The 20,927-nt window shown below is 37.5% G+C and overlaps 1 protein-coding gene across 1 annotated transcript in view; it reads right to left on the bottom strand.

Moving 5' to 3' along the window:
* The window catches only part of ENPEP (glutamyl aminopeptidase), an 87,995-nt gene that overhangs the window by 51,161 nt on the left and 15,907 nt on the right, over positions 1-20,927 (bottom strand). The window contains exons 2-6 of the mRNA XM_024551066.4: positions 18,790-18,931; positions 16,705-16,836; positions 3,767-3,887; positions 1,246-1,400; positions 712-825 (exon numbers count right to left, since the gene is read on the bottom strand). Of these exons, the coding sequence (XP_024406834.2) occupies positions 712-825; positions 1,246-1,400; positions 3,767-3,887; positions 16,705-16,836; positions 18,790-18,931 (664 nt within the window). The remainder of the gene's footprint in view (positions 1-711; positions 826-1,245; positions 1,401-3,766; positions 3,888-16,704; positions 16,837-18,789; positions 18,932-20,927) is intronic.

Genomic DNA, 20,927 nt, shown 5'->3' with positions numbered 1-20,927 from the left:
ACTTTATACTTTCATACTTACACACAGATAAGAATACTTTCACTACCTAAATATAAATACAAAAACCTATAGCTTTTTGGAAAGAAATATCTGTAGAGTTCATAGAAGCCTCCGTTGTAGGCCCCTCAGGGACACAGAGTATGATAATAATAATTGTGTGTACATTTTGGGAGCTTTTAAGTTTATAAAACAGAGAACAGTGTTCTTTCATAGAGGAGAGAACTAACTCAAAGAGAATATGGAACTTGCTCAAGGTCACATTCCCTGGAAAGCATCTAAAAAATAATGAATCCAGGATTTGAACTTGAGTCTAACTACTAAGTTTTTGCTCTCATCTTTTTCCACATTATTTAAGCAACCTGTGTAAGGTAAGTCATTTACAAAATTAAGCTTAGACATTTTTCAAAGGGTTAGGACTACAGGTGTTTTCTTGAACACAGACTTGGCATTGTCTAAACTATTTTTTTCCTGCCTTGACACATGTTCCTGAGTAAATCTATCAAATCCTGGTGGCCATTTGCCCTCGTGGGCCTGGGCCGAGGCTGTAAGCAAGGCACAGTTCAGTTGAGAAGCTGGCCGCACCCCATTCTCACAATGGAATTCCCAATTCACCCCTTCACTTGGCCCCTGACTCAGGGTGATAGTCCAAACGCTTCGATCTGCTCTGCATGAGAAAAACAGAGATCCGGAGCGCATGTGTTCAGGACTCACCATCTGCCAATCTCCTTCTGCATGACTTACTCCCAGGAACTCAAAGAAGGAAGCAAAGCCTTCATTCAGCCACAAGTCTTCCCACCATTCCATAGTCACAGTATTCCCAAACCACTGAAATTATAAGCAGTAAAGTGAGAGTTAAATTCTCATGGCTTTGGTAGAGAGACCTAGAACATTTCAATAAATCATTTGTTCATGTAAATTTTGTCACTTGACACAGAAGTGGAAGGCATCCTTAGCATTTATCTCCTGGTTTTAAAATGATCTTAAAATTTCTTTAGTTTCTTGTCTTGATTTAGGTATTGTGAATATTTAAGGTTATAAGAAGTCATATTGTGTATTTATTAAAGGCAAAACAATGTGTCTTAAAAGTTTCTCTATGGTAAAATATTTATCAGCACTAAGAAAGACTTTCAAGCAGGACTTTCTGAGTTGGCTATTTTTAATTTGCTAAGTTATAATTCATTTCAATTATTCCTGTGGTCTAAACCATGTTTTAAAATGAGTGAATCTGATATAAAGATTGTATACCTGATGCACAAGTTCATGGGCAACCACACTGGCCACCTTCTGTTTGTTTGATGAGGCCGACTCCTGGGGGTCATAAAGCAAGTTCGTTTCTCTGTACGTGATGAGTCCCCAGTTCTCCATGGCCCCAGTGCCAAAGTCTGGAATAGCGATTTTATCTATGGAAAAAAGAGTCCAGTGAGAAGTACATTCTTTCCATTTGTTCATGACATTTCTTACCAATTTAAGTTCTTTGGATGAATGCATTTTAAAAAGTCTAAAAATAACTTCTCGGTCTTCATGAACTCAGAATTTCCATGGACCTTTTCCTGTTGGCTCTAGATATCAGCGTCTTGTTTTTTTCTATGACAATTTTACTAATTACACATTTTTACTAATGGCAATGCTCTTTTCAAGTCCTCTATAATTTTGTGTCTTTTGTTCCTTACTGTGCTTCTTTTTTATTAGCTTTTTAAATAATTTTCACTTAGATAACACAGAGTATCTGTTTTGGGGATAAGTTGTGAAAAATTAAGAGAATAAACTTTTCAAATGAGGATTTAGAAGTACAGAGCTTCCAAGTGCACAAAAATATATTTCTATCTAAAGTTATAGAACATTAGAAAATATAAATTCTATTTTTTCCCTAACTCTGTACAATTTGAGGTCAGCCTGATTCTCTATGACTTAAGTAACTTACCTTAAATCTGTATGTATTAAATTAGCTGGATCAATATGAAATTGACCACATTCCCTCTAAATTCCCTTCCAGGTCTAAAATGTTGAATTTTATCATAACTCTCTATTCCTTATTTTTTCCGGGGCTTATTATCTTGGACATACTATCAAACAGGAAGAGGCAGTGTTGACCAGTTCTGTGTTAAATCCCAAAACAGAAAATATTCAGCTTGAATACTGGACAGAGTTCAACTTCTCCAGTTAATGAACTATAAAAAGACTATAATTTCTTTATCATTACACAGAATTTAAATGAGGCACATAAATGAAAATAAATTAAAATTTCATCTACATGTAAGGAAGGCCTTTTCTGATTAAAATAATGATTCTTAAAGGTTTTTATAAGAGAATGAAAATAGATTTATCTTAAATGGAAGTCAAGATTAAAGCTATAGTTTCCTTTTCGTGTTATCTTCATTCTTAGGTTTGGTTATTTTTTTCACAAGATTACCACTTAAAAGGTGGAGAAATATCCCCCACAAGGCCATTTTTTTCCATAATATTATGGAGTGTAATTTGCACCTACTGCTTGGAAAAAAGGAAGTTTTTGTAACCTAGTTTCTTGGCTGAGCATTGACATTATAATTAACTCCAGTGAATTTAATTTGGGGACGTATAATAAATGCAGAAGTCATTTCTAAGGAAAGTCTAAGATAGAGTCAATTCTGAAAGGGTTAAAATGCATGTAAAGGCATGAAGAAGGAGGAGGTGGAGGACGATAAGGAGGAAAAGAACTTGTAGTATTAGTTGCAGTAGTTGTAGTAGTAGCTGTGGTAGTAGTTGTGGTAGCAATTGTAATAGAAGCAGGTGTAATAGCTGTTATTGTAGTGGTTATAGTAGCAATAATAGTTGCAGTCCTAGTAGTCATGAATGTAGTAGTTGCAGGAACAGAGGTACTAGTGGAGGTGGTCACAGCAGTTGTGGTAGCGACAGTAGTTGTGGTAGTTGTAGGAGTCGTCGTCATCACTGTAAGAGTAGACGAAGTAGTAGCAGTGGTGGCAGTCGCAGTGGGGGTGGTAGTGGCAGTGGTGGAGAGGGAGAAACAAAGCATTCCAGTTGCTTTGCATTGAGAATTATACCAAAATAAGGGCAGAAAGAAATAAAGAAGTCGGTTGTTGATTGGTTTGCTTCTTTGTCGCTTTTACTTCATTTCTTCAGACATCTATATGGGTGTTCCATGTGAAGTCTTTGCTAATACCACCCAAGCTTACTAATAAAGAATTTCTGCTATTGATACAAGTGTCATACTGACACTATTTTGATTATAGCTCAATTTTTATTTAAAAATAAAACTTTTCCACATTAGAAAAATATTCATGGAAGGAGCACCATTGTTTCATTTTAACTGCTGGAGAATCTGGAATTAGTCTTGTGCAATGATAGAAAGACTGGAGGCACACGGAACTTTGACAGCCTCATTTATTCTTATTTCCTAACTCATCATCGATGGCAGGGAAGCAACGTAAGCTGTTAGGATAGGTACTAATTTTGAAATCAGCCGATCTAGGCTGCCATTTCTGGCTCCATCGTTATCAACATCTGCAGTTTTGTGCACATACAGTACTTTAATCTTTCTTTGTTAAGTAAAAGACTACATATTTATCAGGTAGGAACAGAGCATAGAGTTTATTCTTGGGGGATCCAGCATGGATCTTTCCACGTCAACCAAGTATTACACACCTACTGCAGGCACACAAAAAGGACTCGGGGATGAGTATTAACTAAGGATGATACAACTGGAGGAAGTGAGTTAACTTAGATGAAAACAAAAGAAATATTAAAAATAAGAAAATAAAATGATTCTCACCTAATTTAGGAAGAGCATAATCCATAGCAAAGTATTCTTCAAAATAATCAAACACACTTTTAGTTATGTCTGCTGCATATTCAGCTGTGTGCTTTTGCTCTGGCTGGACATATACAGTGAGCTATTAAACAAAACACAAACATTCAGTGAAAATTATTCCTCATTTGATAAAACACATGAAGTAGCGCAAAGAAGGTCAGCTTTAGAGCCAAGTGAGTCTAATCTGAATCTCGTTCTACATGGGCAATTCACTGCACTTCTCTGAGGCTCATATGTAAAGCAAAATAATACTGCATAGCTCACTGAGTGATTTCAATCACTAGAAATAATTTGAGACAATGATTGGCATACTGTTCAATATATTTTTAAAACGTTATTACTTTTTTTCTACTTAGAATACATACTGTCTTTTTAATGTCTATGTATCTATGCATTTACCAACTTGTCCATTCTCCTCTATCTATCTATCTATCTATCTATCTATCTATCTATCTATCTATATACCTATCTGTCTGTCCATCATTTGTATTCTACTCCAAGAATCTAAAATAAAGTGATTCAAAATTTCCTGAAAGGGAAGAAGCTTGATAAGCTACATCATTCTGTAAGTCTCCAGGAATTTTTGTGACATCATTTATAAATCAAACCAAGTACAGATCCCCTCCCACCACCAATTCTAAGCATGTATGACCCACCATAGCCAACACGATGTTGAAAGAGGAAAAACGAAGTTGGGGGACTGATACTACCTGACTCCAAGATTTAATGTAAAACTCCAGTAACAGGGCAATGAAGTATTAGCAAACGAATACACACATAGATAAATGTAGCACAATACACATCCCAGAAATAGTCCCACATAAATATAATCAACTGACCTTTGACAGAGGAGCAAAGGCAATACATTGGAGGAAGACAGTCTTTTTAACAAATCGTACTGGAAAAACAGAACGTCCACATGCAAAAATAAATAAATAAATCTGGACACAAACCCTCTACCTTTCATAAAAATTACCTCCAAATGGATCATAGACCAAAATGTGAAATATGAAACTATAAAGCTCCTAAAAGATAACATAAGACAAAACCGCAATGACCTTGGATGCAAAGAGGACTTCTTAGATATAACGCCAAAAGCACAATCCGTGAAAGAAATAATCGATAACCTGAACTTAAAAACTTCTGTCCTGTGAAAGACAATGTCAAGAGAATGAGAAAACAAGCTACAGCCCGAGAACATGTATTTTCAAAAGACCCATCTGATAAAGGTATGTTATGTGACATATACATGAAACACTTAAAACTCAACAAGAAGAAAACAACCAACCAGATTAAAAATGGACCAAAGATCTTAACAGATACCTTCCGAAAGAAGATATACAGATGACAAATAATATGTGAAAAGATGTTCTACATCATGTGTTATCAATGAGATGCAAATTAAAACAACGAGATACCACTACATACCTACTAGAATGCCAAAATCCAGAACACTAACACCACCAAATGCTGGTGAGGATGAGGAAGGACAGGAACTTTCACACATTGCTGTTGGGAATGTAAAATTGCAAAGCCACTTGGGAAGACAGTATGGCAGCTGTTGCAAAACATACTCTTACCATATGATCCAGCAACCACACTCCTCGGTATCTACCCAAAGGAGTTTAACACATGTCCACACAAATACCTGCACACAGACGTTTATAGCGGGTTTACTCACAATTCCCCAAACTTGGAAGCAACCAAGGTATCCTCGAGTAGGTAAATAGATAAATAAATGGTGCTCCATTCACACAATGGAAAATTTACTTCTGAAAAGAAATAAGCTATGGAACTATGAAAAGACAGGGAGAAAACTTAAATGCACATTACTAAATGAAACAAGCTAATCTGAAAAGGCTACATCCTGTATGATTCCAACTACAGGACACTTTGGAAGAGGCAAAACTGTGGAGACAATAAAGAGATTGCCTGGGTGCCTACGGGGGAGGAGGAAGAGATGAATAGGTGAGGCACAGAGGGTTTTCAGAGCCGTAAAAACACTCTGCACGATATGATGATGATACACACATCGTTGCGCATTTGGTGAGACCCGTGGGATGTGTAACCAAGGCTTGCCCCTGACTGAAGTAGCCTATGGACTTTGGGCGTCATGATGTGCCATTTTAGGTTCATCCTGGGTAAAAAAAAATACTATTTGGGGGAGTGATACTGATAATGGGAGAGGCTATGAATGTGTGAGAGCAGGGAGCATTCAAGCGGGGACCCAAAAAACGTGGAATTGGTATATAAAATATCGTACATTTATTCTTACACATTTAAACTTCGCTCACCTTCAGAGTACTCTCCATTTGACACAATACACCTATCGAGACATTTTTTCCACTGCTCAACACAGTTTTTGAACTCACTGATTTTGATGCCTTTTAGTGTTTCTGCCATTTTTTGTTTCACCTTTTCCACATCAAGTTGCTCAGGAGAGATCAGGTGAATAGGGAGGGTGGGGCATGGGGGGCATGTTGTTTTTGGTCAAAAACTGCTGAACACCCAGTGCAATATGGGCAGGTGTACTTGTAAATAAACCCATCATGAAATGGGCAAATGTTTTGAAAGACTCTTCAAAAAAATTCACTGAAGTCAACCACAGCCTCTCACAACAACTCCAGCAGGTACACTGATACAAAGGGGTTCCTAGAACACTAACCTAGTGGGGGAAGCCTGTACTACAATGGGTCCGCCCTCCAGAAGATAATTCTGGGGGTTTTTTTGGGTCCTCCCTTCTATGTGAAATCTTTGTACCTTCCCTTAACTTAGTGGTAAGCTAAACTTAAAAATTGCTTTAAAAATGTCTTTTTAAAAAAGCCTATGAAGCCCTGGCTGATGTGGCTCAGTGGACTGAGCACGGGCCTGCAAACCAAAGGGTAACAGGTTTGATTCCCAGTCAGGGCACATGCCTATATTGCAGGCCAGGTCCCCAGTAGGGGGCATGTGAGAGGCAACCACACACTGATGTTTCTCTCTCTCTCTTTCTCCCTCCCTTCCCCTCTCTCTAAAAATAAATAAATAAAATCTTTTAAAAAATAAAATAAAAAAGTTTGTAAAGACTTCAAATAAAGTATATTTGAATTTCAGAAATGATTCAAAATCCTCAAGTAAAGCAAAAGATGCAGTCATCTGGCCAATATTACCTCATGGGAACAGGTGCCTTGTCATTAAAAAGAAAAAGAAAAAAAGAAAGAAAATTATGCCTACTTTCTTCTTTATTATTTCAAATGCATTGCTAATTTTGGTTTTACTTAGGCACACATCTGAGCCATCTTTTTTTAGATGTGAAGCACAATGGAGAAATCAATAATTTAAAGGACAACTTCTGAAAGGGCATCCCTTAAATTGCCAGCGCTACCTCACTGTTCTCACGTCCACTGATAACTGATGTCCTTGCTCTATTTGCATGAGAAAAGATGTGACTGTCTACCTCCAAAGGCAACACAACTCACTCAATTAGCATCCCAATGTTCTTGGAGATTTTTTTTAACCTGCTGTAAGTGGTGGTACATTTCCTCTCTGCCCTCCTGACCTGCCTCAATGACAAGTATTTTCCAAAAGGTTAACTGAAACTAGGACCCAGCTGACGGCTACTGAACAGAGCACAGGTGATTGCTCCATAAGAAATCAGAACCATCGCATTCACACAAGATGGTCATGTTTTAAAGGATGCTTCTCTGAGTTTTTCATCTCTGAATAAATTAGTGTGGCCAAACTCCCTAAGAATTTCTACTATCTCTGTTTTCTACCATTAAAAACTTTAGCAAGGACAGCTTCTCTGGACCCATTCCACTGTTGTCTACACACTCCTCGCTTCTGTGCTGCACATAGTGTGTGCAGAGTGAGGGGGCTTAGAAAGAGGAAGAGGAGACAATGGTGAGGCCTGCATCCTACATGGAGGAGAAAGACATGTGCTTTTTCCACCAAAAGCTTCTCATTTCCCACGCCAGTGGTCTGACTTCCTTTAAGCAGAATGCTGCTGAGGCAAGATAATCCAGTTTTTCTTACTCTCTGTATTTCTGTTATTGGCAGCAACAGGAATGCAGGGTCCTTCAATAGGATTGATATTCATGTAAATTCAACCAGAATAAAAATAGCCCCTTCCTCTTTTGTTTCTGAGAAACACAACCCCATGGAAATACGTTCCATTTCTACAGTCTAGCCTGTCTGCATATCACCTGTGAGCTACGATTCTTACCTCAAAGAATCATAGATCAACCATTGCTTTTATCAACTGAGCTAAGTAATCACAGAGTATTCATCTCATAATGTAATTAGCCAAAGCAAGTCCTTGAGCGGGTCCTACATCACAAAGCATATCTGAGTTTGCCATACATCACAAACATATTTTTATTTTTAAAACACTGCCAACATGTCAACATTGTCTGTTAGTTGAAGCTTCAAAGTAGCTTATGTGGCATCCATTTAACAGCAGAGCACCTGTGATGTTTAGATTTCGTGATTTTTTAAAGTATCCTCCTCTCTGCTGGTGCCTTCACTCATCCTCAGCTCAGCCTTCCTGCTTGCTGACCTCATCTTCAGACCAGGCGTTGTCTGCATCCTCTCCTCCTTTCTGTGGACTTTAGAGAGGGGGCTAACACCCCTCCATCATCTGCTAAGCCTCAGCACTTCTGTCCATGGCAAAGATCAGAAAATTACCCATGAATTGTCATCATTGTTTAGTAATAAATGTCATTTTCCCAGATCACCTGCAGGCTTTGACCAAGATAACTTTTTAAAAAGGAAATGACTAGCCCTATTAAAGTTGCTTAGAGTGAGGAGGTAGGCACGTATGCATATTCTCTCTTCTTCTTACCTTCTGAGTCATACACGCCTTTCTTATTCAAGGAATCTACTAATAGTTAAATGGCAAGCTTATACATAAGATTTATAACTTTAAATGTAAGCTTCATATATAAATATCAAATTAGATTATAATTAAATATCATTCAAGAGACTAACTAGTATGCATATATTTAGTTTTTAAAGCCCTGGTTGGTGTGGCTCAGTGGATTGAGCACTGGCCTGTGAAGCAAAGGTTCGCCTGTTCAATTCCCAGTCAGGGCACAAGCCTGGGTCGAGGGCCAGGTCCCCAGTAGGGGGTGTGCAAGAGGCAACCACACACTGATGTTTCTCTCCTCCTCTTTCTCCTTCTCTTCCCCTCTCTCTAAAAATATATAAATAAAATCTTTAAAAAATAAAAATAAAAACAGTATGTTCCCTTAACGAACCAAATTACCGAGATACAGCAGTGTTGGATACCATTAGTCATATCTCACAGCACTGAATCTATTGAGCTAGTGTCAGTTGTAAAAGTCAGTGCTCTCTACAGCCCACATGCAGCGGATTCTTCTTTTGGGAGGTGTGACACACCCGCCGTATCATTGCTATGGCTGCTGCTTTTTTTCTTATCACATTGGAACCTACCGTAAAGAATGGTTTTAGAATGCTTAATATTGTCCTTCTATTCCAGAGTCTGCAGGAGTGAGAAATTGGATCCAAGTCCCGATTCCTGGTTGGTCACTGTCACTCCCTTTATGTGCCCCTTCGACTGTGATGATTAGACCTACTAGGTTCCCTCGTTAGAACAACTGAATGAGGCCATGTACCCTCAGTACATTCAACGATCATTAGGTCCTGAAACCAAAACCAAGCAGTAGAAAGCCCAGCAGTGCTCACGTTATGAGTCATCACTAGCCTTACCAAGTACTTAAAAAATGTCCAGGTCATATAGCATTTTTCATATGATGTCTCACACTACACATTAATTCAATGAGTCTGATATTATTAATAATGGAATGGAATATTTTATATCACTGATAATAACTTTATCCCAATCTTTTCACTAGTCCAGCTTCCACAATTATAAAGTTGAGAGAGCTCTGAAAATCAAAAAATATTCATACGTTCAAAATAAACAAATTTGGCATTCATCTAACCTTAACTGATGGGATTTTTTAATATTCTTTATATTTTTCTCTACAAAAGTTCTGCTGCAGAAATATTATAAGGTGCTGCCCCAGATCCAACTGTAGTTAATAAAATAGAGTATTTTCACATTATTACTTTTCACAAATCTGTCCCACATTCAACTAGCCACACAGGTTTTAAATAAAGTTGTAGACCTCTAACTACAATTTTCATTTGAACAGTTTTAAAAATAAACTTCCTTATTGTATAGATGAGAAAAATGAAGTCTGAGGCCGAACTGACATTAGAATTCAGTACAAAGTTTGCTTTTACTATGTTATACTGCCTTTTCCCTCTGTTTCTACCACTGAAACCTGAGTTTCTCTAGCTGCAAAACAGAGATAGCAATGGTACCTATGTCATAGAATTGTTGTGAGCATTAACCACGCTGAAGCCTAAGCAGTGCTTGACGTGAGAGTTTTTTGTGTCTCATCAAGAGCATTGGCATCATTAGAGAAATGTTAATACGTAGAGTTATTAACCGTTTGATGTTCCCTGCCTGTACGTCCGCCTATGTTGGTGATCTCCACATTGTGGTATCCACACGACCACTAGAACCGTTAGGAGAGTGCAGGGGTAAAAGGAAAAGTTAAGTGTTTTACTTCCAAAGTACACACTAAATTTGAAAGCTAAAACCATTTGCTCTGCAAGACCCTGTTAGGAAAGGCTTTTAGAATAAACACAGAAAAAAGCAAACCAAAGAATGTATAGTGTAAAGATAGCCTGGAAAGAGAATTGAGGGAAAAAACTGATGAAAGTCACCTGGGCCAGGAGAGGAATAGTGAGGTTGATGGAGCAAGAACCTGGAAGGGTGTTTTATGGTATGAGGTGAAGGTGGCGCTGAACTTGGACAGGCCACAGGAACAGAAAGGAATCAGCTTGAACAGACTGCAAGCCACTGCTGCACTATCCCCCTGGTCAGAAGCGGGCCAATGCCTGCAGGATTCCCGTCGTCACTTGGGAGCCCTGCGGGCCAGCTGTGCCCTGGGGCCACATCCTTCCTGCACTTGTCTGCTGAGCATTTTCTATTGATAAAGGTGACCATCCATCCAGCTTTGCCTAGGAATGTTCCAAGTTTGTTGCTTCCCTGTTTATACCTCTTGTCATAATTAATAACACCTTATTATTTATATTTTATACATGGTAAAATGTATGGTCACTTTACCTATCCACAAAAGCCTGCCTGTCTACTGCCTATCATACAGCAGAATTAACACTCGTTCATCTGTTGAGGTTTTGCAGTCTCACCTGAACTGCTCCAAGGAGACACACCCCTTTAAATGGCCTAGCAGGTTGCAGGACTCCTAAAACCAAAGGTGAGGAGTCAAAGGGATGCTATGACCTGCAAAGACCTGAAGATGTACTTGGGGGACACTAGACAGTGCAGCCACCTTTATTTCACATCTCTTTTGAGGTACAGATAGCATATTTCACTCCCTTCAGAGCTTAGCATCTTCCCTCTGCACATAGTAGGTTCTCAATAAAGACCAATAAAACAATCTGATTGAAGGAACTGTTTCATTATCAAGGCTGAGCTAGCAGGATGGTAAAGAGAAAGTAATCTTATATTGTTTTTAATTCCATAAATGCATATTTAAGGTACATAGTTGGTATTACAGAAGATAATACCAATTTGTTTAATTTTACAAGTTTATGGTCTTCAATATGTTTTTCTAACCATGGGCAAAAGTCGAGTGGGGGTAATACTTGGTAGAAAGAAAGAGTGACACATTATTTTTTTTCACGTTTTGTTTGTGACTGCCTTACCACAGGATTGTGATATATTTTTTCTAAATTTTAATTGGCCCATGACCCATAGATAAATTATAAATATGCACAACCTTGGTGTGATGTTTGGGTGACTAAGAATTATTTTTCTGCTGTAACTATGGATATTGAAAACATGTTCAGAACCTTGAGTTCAGAACTCAGCTGCTATGAAGCGCTGCTTGAGGAGAAACCCAGTACTGTCACTTAGGGCTCGGACACGGAGGCATTTCCTCGCAGCTTACTTTCCATTTAAGTCAAAGTTTGTTCGATGCTTGGTGATTACTATTACTGCAGTAGCATTTTTTAAAAGCTAAAAATAAACATTTGAAAAACCTAACTTACTTCATAGAATTTTATATTATTTTCATTAACATTTTGTTTTCATTTTTAAAAATTTATATAAAGAATAAGAATCACTAGCAGTAACCTATGGCTTCCTGAATTAAATACACTTTTTTGGAGAAAATCAGAGCCCTTAATTTAGAATAATCTTTCCATTAAAAAAATTTTTAACTCATAAAATGTTATAAAATTCAAAATCATTCATTCAGAATGATTTTTTCAGAAAATCACTTAGCTAAACCATGCCAAAAATATCTTTTTAAGATAGTAAAATAAGCCTGTGCTAAAATATCTCTGAGGGAAGTAAAACGACTGCCATTAGAAAACTAGAGCTGTTATTGTTAGAGGCAAGGCCCACTGGTGCGTGCGACAATGACTGCTCAAAACTATAAGGGGAAATAAGATACTTAAACAGCCTTTAATGATCTCTCCCCATGTATTTACTAATTACTGAGGTGATTATAATAATATCCATTAATTCTTTGATAGTCCTCCCTCCAGAAAGTGGAGATTAATTCCCTTTCCCTTGGATGTGCGTTGCACTTAGTGATTACTTCTAACAAACAGTGTGGAAAAGAAAGTAATTGACAGTGGACAAGCCTAGCACACGTCACTTTAACCAAGTGATCAAAGTTAGCATCAGCAGCATTATGTCATTGTGATAGCATGTACCCTTGACACGATGTGATAGGTAGGGCACCTCACTTCTGCAATACTTTCCCCAAATCCAAAACCCCAGTATAAGCATGAGAAAACATCAGAAAAAACCAAATTGAAGGACATTTTCAAAATGACCAGTACTCTTCAAAAGTGTCAAGATCATCAAAAAAAAAAAAAAGGGAAAAACTGAGAAAATGTCACAGATTGGAGGAAATTAAGGACACCTGATGACCAAATACAACGTGGTCTCATCTATTGGATCTTCAAATTAAAAAAAAAGAACATCAGCTGGAAAAACTGGTGATATTCAGATAAAGGCTGTAGTAGTTAATATTTTTGTACAAATATTAATTTCTTAGTTTTAGTAAGTGATAAAATGTTATGTAAGATTTTAACATTGGGAGAGTCTGGGTAATAGCATTTTAAGAGAACTCTGTTGTATCCTTGCAACTCTTCTGCAAATCCAATATTATTTCAAAATACAAAGTTCAAAAATATATCTAAGTATTAAAACAATAACTTTTCCTAATAATGCTGTTTCCATGTAAGGGATGCATACATAAAAGAAGGCAAAAGATTTGTACGATCTGAAGAGAAACCAGAGTATAATGCATAAATTAAAAAACCTAAATAAAACAACTCAAAAAAATAGAATGAATAAAAAAATTCATTACATGAATATTTTCTGCCCTCAACCAATCTTTCCAATTCAGACAAACAATGGACCAAAATGGAAGCAAGTAAAAAGCCATAGGCAAGTAGGAAGGATTCATTCACAGGTATAATTCTAGGTGCCACTATTCAGAAATCATCCTGTAACACTTTTCAAAAGAAGGCACAATATAATCTCTTACTAAGTTATTAGAATTAATATGGTTATAGTTACCATATTAAACAGATGCTTTCAACCAGCATTCTCTTAGTGAGTGAATCTTCCCCGCTTCCTCTTCTCATAGAGTCAAGAGTGGAAATAATCTCCACTAAGGTAACTGCTCCTCTTGGCACAGCCTTCTTTACAGAAGACACAGGTCAAACGCCCCAAAGAAATTCAAGACTTAATTAGAACTTACTGGTTTTCAGGAACAAGATCACCCTTGCCGTTTAACTTTTCCTAAATTTGGTTCCTAGGAGACTACTGCAAAGTTAAAAATTCTAACAAATTACTAGGGACGAAGTTCAAGTGTACCTCAGCATCACAAACCTAAAAATTTAAAACAACTTTACATGTGGTAATATGGAAATGCTTCCTTTCTCCTACTTGCTTTATTTCTTCCAAATGTTCTATAACGTATGTGTATTAAACCTATAATTTAAAAACTTAAAAATATATGAATAACATTGTTCTGGATTTGAAAATGGATTTCAGTATATCCCAATGGGAGACTTTGAGTTGAACTATCAAGTTAATAACACACACCCTGGCTGGTGTGGCTGACTGGGTTAAGCATAGTCCTGCAAAACCAAAAGGTTGCCAGTTCGATTCCTGGTCATGGCACATGCCTGGGTGGCAGGACAGGCCCCAGTTGGGGGCATTCAAGAGGCAAACAACTGATGTTTCTCTCCCTAGCTCCCTCCCTTCCCTTCTCTTTCAAAATATATAAATAAAATCTTTTTAAAGAGGTTAATAATATGCTTCTTGGGGACATTGTTTCCTAAGACATGACTCCTGCAAGAGAAGCCCATTGTAACTCAAGAGTTCACTCACATAACTAAAAAGTCATGTAATCTCTCTACATTTTGTACAGTTTAGAGTATTTTATTTTTGATTTTTGGGGGTAGAATTCAGTGATTATTTACTTTAAAACCCTTAACCAACCAACTAAACCTGAAAAAGACTTCAGGTGTGGATATCTTGCCAACAGAGTTGTGAAAAAATTCATCAATGACAGGCCTCAATTTCTGCTAAAGTACTGTAAGTTACTCTTCAAGTTGCTCTGTTGTTTTTTTTTCCAAGATTAAATCAAAATGCAATACAACTAATATTCAAAAATTATGCAGAGTTAAAAGTCTTCTGAACTACCTTCAAACTCAGTTACTTTTTTTGTTAACAATTTTTTAGGACTGGGTCCTCCAATATAATTTTTCTCATAAGCAACAATGACATTTCAAGATAATGAATGGTTCAATCAGCTATGCTCTCTCCAAGTGTACAATTAAGACCTTAACTGTTTGATTAAGTTTATTGATTCTGTGTTTATTGATATAAAGAACTCTTGCTAGAAGGGTGACCATACCCAAGAAAGTTTAATCAGGATATTACAGATTCTTGGACTGCACAGTATAATCTGATTCTGAATAGCAGGTGATTAATGTATCAGAATTAATACTGTCAGAAGCAAAGTGGATAAGAATGGTCCTTTGATTCATGAAATTTCTACTAAAAATATTGTATTACTCAATAACTACGTAGTTTTTTTTTTAACTAACAGAGTAACATAAGGACTTTGGGTCAAGTAATAAATTGAAGCTTTGATATGCCTTCACTGCTCCTAACATACAGAAATAGCAAATGCAATTAAAAACAAAGAAAACCCATGAGACATATCAGGGCTTTAAATAACATAGGCATCTCCATGGAGTTGACAAAAACACAAAGAAGTGGGCAAAAACTGAAGCACAAGCTTATCAGACGCTGGTTTTTGAAGAGACAGAAATAGGTTCCTAGGGGTCAGAGCCAGGTCATGCTTTGGAAACCACGTTTTTAAACTTTGAGTACTTTTTCTGATTTTTTTCTCCTAACTTTTTATTTTTATTTGTTGTGACCATAGCTTCTTGAATCTCTGAGTGTAATAATCAAAGGTTGAGTGTGTAAGCGTTTAATTTTGTGTGTTATTTTGGGAGATTGTCTTTTGTTTTCTCAATTATCACCATTTACCCCCACCAAGTCTTGGATTTTTCTCTTCCATGTTGCTTGTTTTCCTCCCATGCCTGCTTGTGTCAGGTTATCTGTTCAGCTCTAAGAACCCACAGTGCTGTCAGTCCGGTGTGGGTCCCCTCTACTGTTACATTTAAGTAGATGTAAGCAGGGGCGTTGTTGTTTTGTAAGTCTGCAGTGAGAAATTGTGCTGGGAGCATTTGTGCTTGGTCGCCAGCTATAGGATTTCAGTTTAGAGTGAGTGGGTAGGGAGCCAGGCAGGGAACTTCCTAAGTGTCAAAGAGGTGGAATTTACCATAAATTGTCATTCACATTGGATGCCTTAAAGTTCTCCCTTCATATTCTGTTCAACTTTTGAGGCAAACAGCCCACAGGTTTTTGCAAGAGAGAAAACTCTGGCTACATGTCTTCTATAGACGAGGCCGAGGGAGGGGTACCCACTTTGCTCAGCTGCACATCCCAATTTCACTGAGTTCTCCTGACCCAGAAGCTCTGCTAAGTATCCAAAGAGACTTTGGCTTTCTGTTCCTCTCTTATCAAACAGATGATCAGAAAATAATACATTATGACAGTATTATCTTATTTTTCCCACTCAAAAGAGGAAATCTTTGCCAATTTAAGATAGAGCGTATGTACTCAGCTTTGACAGAGAAATTACTTAAGTAGTATTTATACACATACACATGCACACACACACATACTGTAGCACAGAGGTGGAATAACAGGCAAGGTAAGTGTTTAGGACATAAGCCAAATGGGGGCCTCCAAAATGAGAAAAATGGTTAGGTAAAAGTATTTGGTTTTTCAAAAGAAAATTACTGAATTACTCATCTTGATAAAAAAATTTTATATTTTATTACATTTAAAAAAATGCTTTTGACCCTTTGCTGTTGTCTTACTTTGAATTACATATAGGAATAGCACTATAAACCTCTCAGGGTTTAGTCACTCAAAGAATATTGATCTCTCTCTGGTTTCCTTCTCCCTCTCTGGGCTCTCTGGGACCCCACCCAGACACACACATTCAACCACTTTACTAACTTGGGCCTACCCCAATAATCTGAGACTCCCATTTCTATGTCTGTTGTGTTTGTTTATTCTTCACCTGTCCTTTTACTTCACATCTTTTCTATGTTGTTCAGGGTACCATCAAACTCACAGGCCTGGGTAACTAATGAGCTGTTCTACTCTGTTGTATGAAAAAAGAAATTCAAAAAATACAAAGTGAACCAAAAATGCATGCGATAAATTAAAAAAATAATATAATGTGACTCACAGGAACTCCCCTCTTTGACATTCTCTGCACGTGATCGAACTGATGCACAGCAAAGCACACCAGGTAAGTGCTCATGGGGACGGACTTCTCGAAAATTGTTCTAGTCCATTTATCATCCACCGACTGTTCTTTCTGTTGAAAACAGACAAACTTTTACTTATCAAAAGATCAATCATGTACAAAGACAAATGACTCTTCCGAACCCGGCTTTCTGCTCAGAACTCCTCTGCCAAAGCTTAAGGGTAAAGTTTCTTTTTACCCCTAAATGGTGATGTTGAAAAGACTAAAGGAAAATTTATTTTAGTTTTAGTACTGTGAAAGAAAGATTGATGGAACTATACACTGTGTAAAGTTTCTCAGGGAGAAATATAATTTTGACTGGGATATAAATTGGACAGTTTAGTTATCCTTCTACATGAAACGCACAAGCCTGGCCCTAATATTTGAGGAGCTGCTATGATTCTTTAAGGAAGATGAGGCTGGTGCTCAAAGCCTTGCCCGCAGGAAGAACTAAGGAGGTATTTTCTGATTTGAGTATGTGTAGGGCACTGGCTGTACCAGGCATAGCAGGATGTCGGGCTCTCTTTCCATCTCTGCTTGTCCATATCGAAGACCCAGGTATGGTCACTACTAAAGTCCTGCCCTGGTCATGGAGAAAGAGAAGGGTTCCATTGCTTGGTGCAACTGCTGACCCCATCTGTCCGCTGTCTGTCCATGCCAGCTTTGCCTTCCTCCCTGCCGACCACCAGTCCTCAGACTCCATCCATGAATGCTTTCCCACTCCTGCCATCCACTGTGTAAACATTTCCACATGCACTGTAGCCACACAGTAAGTCACACAACAGGGAGAAGCTTCAAAAAGGAATTGAGCAAGGGAAGCTGAACTTGATGCATGGTTGACAAGGCGAGCATGTGTACACATGTGCTGGTATTGAAGCCCCAGCACAGTAAGATGCTCTGCAATAAAAACTTACTGGTGTTAGTTCTGATCTAATTATACAGAATAGTCTCTTTTTTCCAGGACTTCCAGAAATATACTCTGCAAAAGCCAAAGGTAATATGGGGGAGGTCCTAAGCAGAAGTTCGTAAAGTTTGTGTTCTTTCTCCTCCCAACCTCACTTTCCCCATTCCACGTTCTAATGGCATTTTCCTCTGATCCAGTTTTTTGGATTGGTGTCTCATATTTTAAGTTTATTCTTTCCTGTTTCTTCTCCAATCAAAACTCAATTGCTCAGGTACCTGACACCAGAGAAAAACAAGTTGATGAACTGATTCACCCAGAAGCTTTTTTTGGAGAAATATTTATAACAAAAAGGGATGGATTTCAGCAATGATATTTCGGATAGTCAATCAGAAAGATGGGAAATACAATTTTGGCAGAGTGTCCTTCTGATACTAGTTAGGTGAGAATTATGTCTAAGGACAGGCACTGCCCTTTAAATGTCAAATGTTTAAGGTATAATATACCTCAACTTTAAGGTAATGTCACTTTGGTTAACTACATTGCCCATTATGGGGATGAGGAGCAGTAACTGTGGAAAAAGTCTTATGTTAATAACTTTACAGACAGAACTTACTGTAGCCTACTTTTTTTAATGTTTAATGAGTATGTCTAATTCATCAGAAAATTTGTGCATATGTTGTTTCCTGAAATTGGCTTCTACACTCCAATATTTAAGTGATGATATTTTGCAATGTATCTATCTTAAAAACTGGATTTATATTTAAATACAAATAAGAATAGTGACAAGGCCCTTGAGTATTTTTCAGCCAGTAATTTCTTTACTTTGCCATTAAGTTGTCACTCTTTCAGTAAAGCAGAACCCAGCTGCTGTCTGTCTACGGTATTCTCTGTAGCTTAAAAACCCACGGTGGCTTCTTGACTGGACTGTGATCTCTTGGGTTAAAGACTTTGGGGATTCAAAGAAAAGAGATTCCCAAAATGTGTTTTGAAACCTCTAAATAAGCTACTAGAGCATATTCAATTTTAGAAATCAGTAAGATTCTTTCATAGCAAATCAAGTAGTTTACCCAATATTTTAAACAGACTATCTATGTAAACAAAAAATTTTTTTAAATACTCACCGCCACTGGCATATTTGAAAGTGCCTTATAGTCTTTGGTGTGGATGATAGATATTGTGTAAGTTGCCTTTTTGTTGGGCTCATCAAAACAAGGGAAGGATTTCCTGGCATCCGTTGGTTCATGATCAGTGGCTGCTATGCTCCTTAAAAACAAACACGCACATACAAATACCAAAATGCATGTGATCTCTTCTAACAGCCCCTATGTTTCTATTCCCATAGAAAACAATCAACGGTGTCATTATAACCATTACATTTCTTAAAATGAGTTTCCATCCAGAAACAATCAAAGAGTTGTCGAGACTTTTCTGAAATTTTTAAAGTAACAAATAAATGAATGTCCAGAGACAACTTCAGATATTTTCTATGAATTTTTAGCTATTTTGGCATCACAATTAAAAATATGGCGACTGTAGAGGAGCAAAAATGAACCCAGTTATGAGCTATCACTCCCTTCACCACAAAGCTGTTGAACAAAAAGTACGTAAACCCAAAGCCACCTCAGGGGCTTGTCTTGGACAGCCCGTGAGAGAGAGCAGCTGTGGTCTGTCATGGAGGAGAAAAGCATATTTCAGAGTCACTGCTCCTGTCCCTAAGGGCACTTTCTTTCTTATTTATTTTACACCAGAGGAAACACTCAGTTTCATTTCCAAGGAAAGGCAGGCTCTGAGTATCCTCCCAGGGGAAGCAAACTTGGGCCAGGTTTAAAGCTCATTTTTGAGGAGAGCATTTCTTTATGGTTCTAACTTGCATATGCTTATGTAAGCAAAAACGTTAATGTTTAATGTTTCCATCATTTCAAAGTGGAAATATTTTTTCTGAGTAATTCCTCAAAAAACCAATGAATATATACTTTTTATGTGAAGTAATATCACAGTAAGATAATATTACTATTGTGTTACTCATTAGAACAATAAGCAAAGTGAAAAATATAAAAGAAAGGAAAAGTAAGAAACATGTTGACTTATATGCATTAATATTTTGTGCAAAGAAAATATTTTGTCCTTCAAAATCCTCAGGAACTAAGGAAGGTTTATCATAAAGTTTACCAAGCTAAATTATTAGATCATTCATTCATCCAACAAATATTTATTGAACCCCTTACTTCCTTTCTCTCTCTCTCTCACAGATGCACACATTTGCTAGGCATTATTCTGGGTGCTGAAGTTATAACAATAACAAAATAAACAGATATATAAATAGATACATGAATAGTATTTAAATAAGGAGCATGATGGGAGCTCTATACAAAATAGAACAGGGAGAGTGACAGAGAATGACTCAGGAGCAGTGGTGAGCCACACTAAGTAGGGTAGTCTGGGACAGTCTCTTATAGTAGGTGATGGTTTGCCGAGATCTAAACAGTGAGAAAAAGCCAGATAGGCACAGATTAAGGAAAATGTGTTCTAGTAGAGGGGACAGCAAGTGCACAGCCTCTAAGGTGGAAATGACCTTAATGTGGTTGAGGACCTGAAAAGTGTCCCATGTGGCTGACGTACAGTGAACCAGAGGGACTGGGCAAAAGAGATGTTTGAGAGGTCAGCAGAGGCCATGGTAAGAATCTGGATTTCATTTTGGTTCAATGGTGTATTATATACATTAATTTACTTAAAAGATAGTATGTCATAGGTCAACAACCATCTATAAGAAATTAAAATATTTTTGAATTTATTTTAGAAACCTCTCTAGATATAAAAATTACTTGTTAAAAACTCAGCCAAGAAAACTAATCTATGTAAAAAACACAACCAGAAAAGTGTCTCTCTGGAGAGACTATGGACTAAGAGATAGAGTTTTCTGTGGTGCCTGAAAAACAATCTTTATCTTCATAGAAGTGTAGGTAACAAAGGTGTATGCATTTGTCAATATTCATTGAATTGTGCCCAACAGATTTGTGCATTTAATGTACACAGCTTTTCTTAAAAATAGCAGGATGGAGGCATAGGTAAATATGGCTCACCTCCTCACACAACCACAGCAAAACTTACAACTAAACTACAAAACTACTATCACCCAGAATCGTCAGAAAATTGAGCTGCGTGAAAGTCTGACAACCATGGAATTAAAGAAGTCACATTCATACAGAAAAGTAGTAGGGGAGGCGATGCAGAGACGTGGAGATGCAGAATGGGCCACCCC

This window comes from Desmodus rotundus, chromosome 4, assembly GCF_022682495.2.
Source record: "Desmodus rotundus isolate HL8 chromosome 4, HLdesRot8A.1, whole genome shotgun sequence".
In the NCBI taxonomy this organism is placed as follows: Eukaryota; Metazoa; Chordata; class Mammalia; order Chiroptera; family Phyllostomidae; genus Desmodus; species Desmodus rotundus.
Note: the sequence above shows the minus strand (reverse complement) of the source record. Positions and strands in the feature narration are given on the sequence as shown.